At 54.4% G+C, this 10310-nt stretch overlaps 1 protein-coding gene across 2 annotated transcripts; it reads right to left on the bottom strand.

Annotated features, from left to right (window-relative positions):
- Positions 1-1136: 1136 nt before the first annotated feature.
- On the bottom strand, positions 1137-7722 carry PROCA1 (protein interacting with cyclin A1). 2 transcript variants are annotated; one of them, XM_065897596.1, is made up of 5 exons: positions 7710-7722; positions 4594-4680; positions 2330-2465; positions 1895-2049; positions 1137-1816 (listed from the first exon to the last, which is right to left on the bottom strand). In XM_065897596.1, exons 1-5 carry the CDS (start codon positions 7720-7722, stop codon positions 1137-1139), a joined length of 1071 nt encoding a protein of 356 aa, XP_065753668.1. The 2 variants fall into 2 exon arrangements, with proteins under 2 accessions (XP_065753668.1, XP_065753669.1); XM_065897597.1 differs by lacking the exon at positions 4594-4680.
- Between the last annotated feature and the right edge of the window lie 2588 nt (positions 7723-10310).

The following is a 10310-nucleotide window of genomic DNA, read 5'->3' on the forward strand; positions in this document are numbered from 1 at the left end:
ATACCTAGCTCAGCAGGGCAGCTGTGAGGACTAAGAAAGAATGTGTGAAGTGCTAAGTCCAGTGCCTGGGACCTCATCAGGCCTCAGGAAATGTTAGCAGCTGCTGTTACACTCACACACAGCCACCCCATCCACTGTGCCTTCTAGTCTTCTCTGGCACATGGGAGAAAGGCCACAAGTCAATCTGGGTGTCTCCACTTGAACCCTGCACCTCTCTCTCCCCTTTTTGCCGGCTGGGCCTTGGTCTCTGACAGTACCTCCACATGAGTCAAGTGTATCTCCCCCAGGATGGGCTCCCCACTCACCTGGTCCCACACACACACAGCCCTGATGAAGAGAGCTGACTAGTCGCTTCCCCCAGCCCCATTGCCTCTTGTTCTGGACTGATCTCCCTGTGTTTCTTCACTAGGGCTTCACCTCAGAGCTTTGCCTGTCAGCTCTGGGAAAGCAAAGCTTTCCCCCTTCCTTCGCTCTGCTTGGGGCTCAGCAGAGAAGTCAGAAGAGGCCACTGCTGCCTAAACTTGGAGAGCTTCCCGCCTTGCTTTCCTTCATTCAAGATCCCTTTGGCTGTTGGCAAGAGTTGGGGGAAGGGGCTGGCCTTCCGACAGGAATTCAGCACAAAAGGCCTAGAAGGGCCTAGCAGGAGCAGGGCCACACCAGCTGGGAAGGTTCATCATGTTCCTTTTGATGCCACCAGCACCTGCCCCAGGGCCACTTAGAGTAGGGAAAGGCCAGGCAAGGCAGCACAGAGTGGGCTAAAAGGTTCAGTTGATTAGTGGTATCACTGCACACAGTGCCTATCACCATGTGGATTTTGCACAGACCTGTCTCCCAGTAGACAGGAAGCCTCCTTCCCACCCAGAGGTGCTCTTCTCCTGCCCTGGACCTAGGATGTTGCAGAGGAACAGGCTGTGCCCTTTCCCTGCCCTCCCACCTGCCTTCTCTGGGCTTCCTCTTGAAAGACGGATTGCCCTTCAGAAACACCTGCAGCTCCTTAGCCCCTTGGCTCTAGTTATGCCCAGAGGCTGCCCGCCCCCCCCCCCCCAGCCCAGAAATAGCCAGGTTGGAGGGAGAGAGAAGCAGGGGGTCAGCTACAGGTTTGATCGTATTTATTCTTCGCCCTGGTCGCCCTGGCCTCAACTGAGATTGGGGTTTGATGCTGGGGGAGATTTCCTCTTGTTGACCTTCTTGACTGGTGAGGTCTTCATCCTGGGCTTCTTGGCCTGGACCCCGTTCTTCTCTCTCTTCCTGGGTGATAAAGACTCCACAATATCCTCACTGGAGGGTTCCTCCCGCCCAGGGTCATTGTAAGTGTGCTCACTCTCCAGATCTCGCCAGCTGTCTGGGCTGAACTCTGACATCCTGGCCAACTCTCTTGGGCTTAACGATCGGCTTAAGTCTGGAGGTGATTCTGATTTAACTGGGCTTTTCTTCTTAGTCAGCTTGCCCTTCTTGACTTTTTTCTTCACCTTTGCTTTTTCGTCCGTCTCCTCCTCCTTGTCTTTCTCTTTTCCCTTTTTCTTCTTTATCTTCTTGATCATCTTATTGCCCTGGGCCTTCCCTGTGGGGCTTTCGGAACGCCAGATGGTGATGGGAGCTGCTAAGTCAGGGGTACCTGTGACCATGCCCATACCTGTGTTGGTGAGGAGGGCAGGGGGCCCCACCTGGGTCGGGATGGGAGGCTTGCTTTCTTCCTCCTCCTCCTCCTCCTCCTCCTCCTCCTCTTCCTCTTCTTGGTTTAGGTCATCTGCCCCGCACTCACGGTAGATGGGATGGTGGATCACTGCCACAGAGACAGGCCTGTAGCTTTTGCACCCGGGGGAGAGGAGAACAGGGGAATATGGCTGACGGAGTGTGGGGGCCAGTGACCCCCATCGGCCCGCCGGCACTCACCAGCCACACCAGAACCGCTCCACACACTCTTCCTCTGGGATGAGCTCAAAGCATGGGCACCGGATGATGTTGAAACAGGCCGAGTCCACATCTTGGGAGCAGGTTAGGCCCACATCTCTGGAACTGCTATATGTCTTCTCTGAGCAGTCCTTCAGCCTGCCACACAGGGGACTCAGGCTGGCTCCCCTGCCTCCACGACTCCCCAGGGGCCCAGAGCAAGAAGCCTGAGGGACAGCAGGCTTCCACTGGGTTCAGCCCAGTCTGCCAAAAGACCTCCCCGTGGCTCCTGGAACACAAGCCAGGTGTACAGAAGCTGGGGCCGGGCTGGCAGCACCAGGTCAAAGCTGAAGCAGGGGACCACAGTGAAAATTTTGGATGTGGCTCTACCCAGGAGTCTCTTCTGGGCTGTGGCTCTCCCAAGGAGGAGGGCCCTTACCTAGACTCACAGTCACAGTGGCTGACGGAGTGCAGGTGCACACCGTGGTGGCCATAGTCACAGGCGAAGGGATGGGTGATGCGCCCGGGGCACGTTCTGTGTTTCCAGCAGCACCTGTCAGTGTCCTTGAATTCACCTGACGGGGGAGGGGTCTGGGGTGAGAGGGGGTCGTATGCGCGGCAGCAGCAACACACCTGGATCTCCCTTCCCACAGTTCAGTATAAAGGCTTCACCAAGTTCACCTGCTGCCACCATCGTCCCTCCCTCCCCCATAGCTGTTTCTTTTTTATTTTTTTTTTGGCCGCACCATGCAGCTTGTGGGATCTCAGTTCCCCCAACAAGGGATTGAACCTGGGCCCCGACAGTGAAAGTGCCAAGTCCTAACCATTGGACCGCCAGGATTCCCCCCACAGCTGCTTCTACTGCTGAGTAGTAGTAACTCAGCCCAGCGCTCTCCTCTCCCCAGTCCACTGCGTGTGACTCTGCCTGCCCCTCGCAGACTCCCAGGACAGTGTCTCACCAAGTCCCCCTTGCTGTCCTGTGACACCTGCCTCTTCCCCTCCCCTGCCTTGTGTGGGAGCCTACCTTCCTTCCCAAGGCCCTCTGCTGACTCCTGCCTGCCCCTCACCCAGTGCTCGGAGTTGTCAGCTACCCCACTGCACAGAGTACCTGGGTGAGGGAGGGCCCTCTTGCCATGGCAGACGGGAGCACCACTTCAGAGTCCCCAGCAGTTAAACCTGGCGGCAGCAGCATCCTCAGATCCTACGCCTGCCCCACACAGGCCCAGGAGGCCAGCGTCCGACCTCTCAGCCTCTGAAGCCACTCCATCCCCAGGGCCTGCTCCAGCATGACAGCTCAGGCCTGGAGGGGAGCTAGGCCTGAGCCTCCAGTGCGTCACGTTCCTTGGCTTCCCTGCTGACTCTTCCCTTTCCCTCCTCTCTTCTCCCTCTGACACCTTTCTCACTCTCACTTCTCTCCCCTTTCCCAGGCTCACTCTTTATTCTTTCCCTTCTCTTTACTCATCAAGTTCCCATTCCCCATCCATTCTCTCTCCCCAGTCTTAGAGCCACAGACTCAAACAGTCTACCCCTTGTAGGCGACACAGATACCGTGTCCCAGGGCACAGGGGAGAAGCTGCTGGGGAGAGGCCTGGGGATTAGGGGAAAGGCCTGAAGAAAGGTTCCTACCTCTTTTGCTCAGCTGAATGCAAGCCCTGCGCACACACTGGTGTGTCCCAGCCTCCACCCTCACTGCCTCACCTCTGACCCTGCCTAAGGCCCCAGTCTACCAACGGCTCTCCCCTTGGGCCACCATCTAAAACAAGCCCAGGAAGTGATTCCCTGTGCCGAGAGGACAAGGCACCTTCCTGGAGGTTCCCCCTGAACTCCGGCTCCACCCGCTCCCAGAGGAGGAAGGGGGCTCTGGAGGAAGGGGGCGGGCACTCCCAAGTTCCAGGGCAGCCCAGTTTGGGGTGCTACGGCTGGCTAACTCCCTCCAAACAGGCCAGGAGGACTGTGCCTTTATCCAGCCCCTACAAGAGGTGGAACTGGGGCAAGACCTCATACTGGCCACCAGTTAGTAGCTAATCAGCTTGGGGGTGTGTTACTCCAAGTGGCCTTAAAGTTCTTGAGAGATGAGACAGCAGCTTGATCTGAGCCTTCCCTACATTCTTCCTCCCCTTCCCTCCCCCCCTACCAGGCTCTGGGGGGCCTGGGTCCCCCATACACCCCAGATCCACTTAGTGGCCTCCCTTTCTGCTTCCTTTCCTCCCATGCCCTTTCTCCATCTCAGGGAAATAAGAGGCAGGGGGAGTAAGAGTCCTGCACCACCACCTCGGCCTTTCTCCAGCACGGCTGAACTGGAGCAAAGGGCAGCAGGGTGGCAACTGCTCTGAACTTGTAGTCAGGCCTGGGTCCAAGTCTAGCTGGGTGACCTAGGGCAAGTTACTTTACTTCTCTGAGCCTTCCATTTCCTTATTCACAAAATGGGGATGACGGTAATACCTATTTTGCAGGGTTGTTGGGAGGACTCAGTTTACATGTGTCAAAGATATTGGTGCACCATACATAAAGTGCCGTACAAAGGAAAGGGGTGATTGTGGCTTCCAGGAAGGGGTGGCCCTCTCTGTCTGGCACAAGGAGGGGTCTCAGGGTAGGGCAGCTGGGTGACCCCTTCAGGACCAAACACTTCCCTCCCTCCTGCCTACCACCAGGTGAGGGGTGGTGGGGACCCCTGGGGCCAGAGATTCCCCCAGACAGACCCACCTTCAGAGGATAAGGTAGATGCGTCAGTGCTGGACGCTACACCAGCCAGCAGATGTCCTCTCTCCCAGCTGGGTAACCTGTTTATATCTGAGAGAGTACAGAGAGGTAACAGCAGCCCCCCTCCCCATACCATTCATTCCAAAAACATTTCCTGAGAAGCTCCAGGTGCAGTCCCCAGAAGATGCAGAGATTAAAAGGACGACACAACAGTCCCTGCTGTCAAGGGGCTGGGGGAGGGCATGAGGAGGGGAGAGGCAGGAGAGGTCTGTGGAACAGTGCATGACACAGTGTGTGGCAGACACCGATCAGGAGGGAAATGGTGGGGACGAAGGCCTGTGGGAGGACAGAACAAGGACACCTACTGAGATAGGGATGGGGTGACCTTCTTGGAAGAAGCATAATAGGAGCTGAATCTGGAGTCATGAATAGGAGTGAGCCAGAGTCTAGGCAAGAAGGGACGGTTCCAGGAATTGTCCCAGGGTGTTCCCAAAGACAACTCCAACCGGCAGCAGCTCCGTCAGCAGCCACAGGGTAGAGTCTGCCACTTCCTTTTTCCTCCTACAATTAGCTTTGTCCTTTGGGGTACTAGAGCTGAGTCCTGCTTAAGGAAGGTAGCTGACTGCTTGGGGACTTCAGCTGGGCTTTCAGTGGCACTCGGTCATCCTTCTACTGGTCCCTGGTGAGCTCCTTCTGTTTTCCACAGCACAGGAAGTACTCAAAATTAATGGAATGAATGAATGAAACTCCAAGCACTTTCCTGGAAACTCCTACCCTGCTTCTGTTCCTCTCAGCACAAAATTTCACCAGCATTATTTATGGCTGTCCCCACCCTCATCAACTTCCAGCCTGGGGAAGTGGCCCTCCCTCCTGCCCAAGCACCTGAACTCTAGGTCCCAGCCAGAATTCTCGCCTTCTGCCTCTTTAGTGTTTTGGGGTTTTTTTCTCTTTACAGGCTATGAACATCTTCAAACAAAACACTCTATGAACCCTGTTTCTCACTCTGCCACTGCATATCCCACCCCTCTTCCTTTTCAATCCAAGTTTATTCACTCCCTCATTTAACGGATGTATTAGCTTTACTCGGCACCAGTGAAGGAAGCCTAGTCCCTACTTTAGTGAGCTCAGTCTCTACCTCTCTCTTCTACTCCAGCCACCTACAGCATGGCAGCCATCCCAGCCCCTCTAGCAGAATAGCCCCGGCAAAGGCCACCAGTGATCTAATAGCCAAACCCAGCGGCCTTCTTTTAGTCTCATCTCATTTGACCCTGTTGACCAATCAATCTCTTCTGCAAACTGTTCCTTTGGCTCCCATGACAGACACCTCTCATCTCTCTTCCTTCCCAGCTTTTTAGTTCTTTCCTAACTCCTTTGCTGTCCCCTCTTTCTCTGCTGTACCCCTTAAATTGGTGATTACCAAGGTTCTGTCTTTGGTCTCCTTCTCAGAAAAAGCTACAGGCTTGTCTTGGATAATGTTATCCACTTCCATGGTTTCAACATCCACTAATAAAATGACATAAATCTGGGTCTCCAATTCAGACTTCTTTCCTGAGCATGTAGCCAATGTCCTCTTGGACATTCCCAAAACATCAAACCAGTATGTCCCATATGAACCCACCATCTTCTCCCTGCCCTTCATGAACCACCTCCTCTTGTATCTTCCATTTCAGAGAGCAACAGACACCTCAGCTAGAAATCTAGGGATCATTCCTTCCCTCACTTCTCACCAACCTGATGACCAAGTCTTGCCATGCCTACCTGCCCCCATATCTGCCTCCGTCTTGGTTTAGACCTTCATTATCTCTGACCAAGACAGCTGTAGTAACCTTCTGCCTGGCCTCCCTGACTTCTGTCTCACTACCCATATCCAGCCCTCACAATGCAGCCAAACCGGTTCAGCACATTCCTCCTTCTTTAATAGCATTCCACTGCCTTCAGGATGAGGTAAGAACTCCTTATCAGGACAGAACTGGTCCCCAGGACCCAGGCCCTTGTTCTTCAGTTATAAGTTCCTCTTGTCCATCCATCCCTCTTCCCACCCCTCCCTTTTCCATTCCTTCTCTCCTGCCTCCCACTCCCCAGGAACACCTGCTCATCTTGGAAAGAACAATGCTATCCAAGTAGAATGGGTCACACTTCTCTTTTGCCCCTTTACCCTACGCCAACGTACTTCATGTGTTTATAGCAACTTGAGAAAAAGGCCTATATTTAATCCACCTCTGTATCTATAGATCCTGGAACATGGAAAGTGCTCAGTAAATGTTGGTTGATTGAATGAACACATGAGTAGAAGAGAATAAAGCCCCTATTGGAGCCACAAAGAAGCTATGGCACTGGAGATTCTGCTCAGGGTTCAAACCTGGGGACTTTTCTAGGGAAGGAGAATTGACCTTGGATGAGGATCTTCCTAATATCAGGCACTGTGCTGGGCTTTATTTCGGGGCCGGGGGGGTGCTTTTAAAATATGCCTTTGACTTTAAATCCTCACCAAAGCCCATTTTATGGATGGGGACAGAGACTTACAATAAGTAACCAGTCCAAAGACACAAGTTAACAGATGACAGAGGTAGGATTCAAATCCTGTTTTCCTGGCTCCATAGTCTATGCTCTTTCAGCCTGTCTACTTATGGTCCTATCCAAAACCTGCCCTGCCAGCTATCACTTACCATTACACCGGCTTTTCAACTCTAATATAGCCAATTCCTCACCCTCTGGTTTTACTCAGTCCTGACTCCACAGCCTCCCATATCCAGCCTGGACCCTAAGGTCAGGCCAGAGGAGCACGAGCCAGGGTCAGGATTCAAACTCTGCTTGCTCTCTCCAGTCACCATGGAAGAAACTTATATGCAGGGTCCACTGACTAACTCCCCTGACACCCCCAAGAAGCCCTGACAATTACAACTCTGCTAAGGGGAGGGATTTAATAACTCTCCTCAGATCTTCAGTCGGAGTTTCCGACTGAAGCAGAGTCCAGAGCTCCTCAGCAGAAGTGATTGAAGTTGGACACAGGGGGGACTTCATAATGAATGAGAGTGATAGCTTAAAAGGAAGAGGGAGGCTTGTGGTCTCTTTCTCAGTAGGGCATTATTCTGGTCGCAGGGGCCTAACTCAAAACTCACAGGTGATGCTCATTTGTACAGAATCCTCCCAGTCTGGAGAGCTGAGGCGCTCCCCCCGACCTTGCGGCACAAGGGGTAGGGTTTTAGGTGGGGTACCCGGGCAGCAGAACTGGGGAAGGAGGGAGGGAAGGAGGAAGGAAGGGAGTAACCAAGGAAGGGAAGGAGGGAAGAGGACGGAGCAAGGCAGGGCAGCTCCTGTTTCCGGGGAAATGCCTCCCTGGCCCCGCCCACATCTGGAGGCGATTGTGATGTCACCTGTGGAACTTCCAGCCTTTTTCCTGCCCCAGAGTCAATGAAACCTCCCGCCCCAGCCCCGGCGACTAGTTGGCCGCTGGACCATGGGCTCCAGCCAAGCCCCACACTTCTTGGGCAGCGGCTTGGGCCCCCGGTGCGGCACAGCAATGCCTTCCAGCCTTACAAACAGAGGCCTCAGCTCTGGCTTCAACCGGACCACCCCAACTGAACGCGCAGGCGGTTCTCTAGGTCCTCAGGACCCCAGTCCTCAATCATTGGTCCATGTCTCGACGTGAGCCCACCCCCAAATCCTAACTCCGCCCCAGCCAGTCCTTGGCCTCGCCTCCTTCGTCGGGCTCTCTCAGGTTCCACACCCCCTCTTGGGTTCTCAAGCCAGACCCCATGCCACGCCCCCAGCTGGAAGCCCTCCCCTAATCTGCTGCCACGTCCCCTCCTTACCGGTGCTGCTCTCGTCCCACTAGCTGGCATCGTCCTCAGTTTTTTCCTTAGTCCACCTTTCAGTCCTCAGTGTCGTCCTAACCCACATATCTCTCAGCCTAGTTCTTCGTCTCTACAAGACTCTTCCTCGCAGAAGTCCAACCCTGAACCTCAGCTTGGCCGAGTCCAACGTAAACCCCAATCTCAGCTTCGCCCCAGTCCAGCCCTTAACTCCGCCTCATGCTTGCCCAGTTTCCCGCCTCCCTCCGCTCTAGGCTGCGTTGTCTTAGCCCAAGTCTGAGCTTCCGCTGCGCTCTTCATCCGGGTCCTCCCAGTTCATTCCGGGCCTCTCCCTCTTTGTTCCACTTTAACCTTAGCACCTCCCCGTTATCTCAGGCCTAAACTTTAGCTCGGCCGCTGACGCCCAGCCCTCAATCCCATCCCTAGTTCCTCTCCAGATCTGCTCCAGGTTTAGTCCTACCCCCAGACCCTAGCCCCGCCCCTAACCCCGTTCTTAGCCCCGCCCCAGCCATTCTCGCAACCTCCAGGCCCCTCCCAATCCTTCGGAACCCAGCAGCTGCCCTTAGCCCCGCCCCCAATCTACACTCGGGCCCGCCTGCGTAGGGAGCTACTCCCAGTAAACTCCAACCAGCCATCCTGGCTCTTCCAAGGTCCCTCCTTCCCTGGCGGGAGGCCGGGCTCGCTCTCGCTCTCTCCCCGTCCGCAGGCCCCTCCACTGGAGCCCAGCTAATGAAGACGTGATGTCGGCTCGCAGACCCCCGTGCGGCGCCCACCCACAGCGCCCCCTCCTAGCCCCCATGGGGCACCCTGTATTGAGACAATACTACCCAACATAGACATCAACATAGAGCCAAAGAATCGTGGTCACTCTTCCCCCAAATATTTAGTATAATAGTTAAGGTTTTTGAGCTCTTCCTGTGTGTTAGTGCTTTATTTCACTCTTTCAACCTCATGTCGTATCTCCATAGGCTTGCCCCATGCGGGGAGCAGGGCAAGCTGCACGCATAGTCACCTACTACACACGCTCCTCACAGCGCACAGCCCTCTCACCCTTAAGTATAGTATACACACTGCACATGCATGTATCACACTCCTAGCGCAGGTAAAAAAAATCTACTCACCACACACGGACCAATGCAACACGCACACATGCACACGCCCCTCACATACACCACCCAGAACACAGACCCATACTCCTGCTGCCTACACTCCACACAACACAAACACTCCACAGTACTATGGTGCAGGACACACACACATACACACACATATACACTCTGTGTAAGGCAAGAGTTGGGGATCACAGTCCTGTAAGGGAACAGAGATGGAAAAACAATTCCAGGAGAGTGTGAAAAAAGTGTTACAGCCACATCACTAACTTTCCACACATCACACCTCTCAATTTCTCTTGGTACCAGGCTCCAAAGCCAGGATATGCCTCAAAGGATGGAGAGAAGGGAAAAGGATGTTGCTTAAACTTTGTTTTCTCCAGAGCCATCAAGGGCCTCTCCTGTTGCTGCTCTGCATGATCTCAACCTCCACCTTCCTCAAGACCCAGCAGCTGGAGTGCAGGATCACCACCCAGACCTTCTCACCCACTGTAGCTTTAGAGAACTCTAAGAACAGCAGGGAGGACTCCCAGCAGAATCCGCCTGCTAATGCAGGGACACAGGTTCGAGCCCTGGTCTGGGAAGATCCCACATGCCGCAGAGCAACTAAGCCCGTGTGCCACAACTACTGAGCCTGCGCTCTAGAGCCCGTGAGCCATAACTACTGAGCCCATGTGCCACAACTACTGAAGCCCACGTGCCTAGAGCCCATGCTCCACAACAAGAGAAGCCCCCACTCACCGCAACTGGAGAAAGCCCGTGTGCAGCAACAAAGACACACACAGCCAAAAATAAAAAT

The sequence above is a fragment of the Phocoena phocoena genome, chromosome 19, assembly GCF_963924675.1.
Source record: "Phocoena phocoena chromosome 19, mPhoPho1.1, whole genome shotgun sequence".
NCBI lineage: Eukaryota > Metazoa > Chordata > Mammalia > Artiodactyla > Phocoenidae > Phocoena > Phocoena phocoena.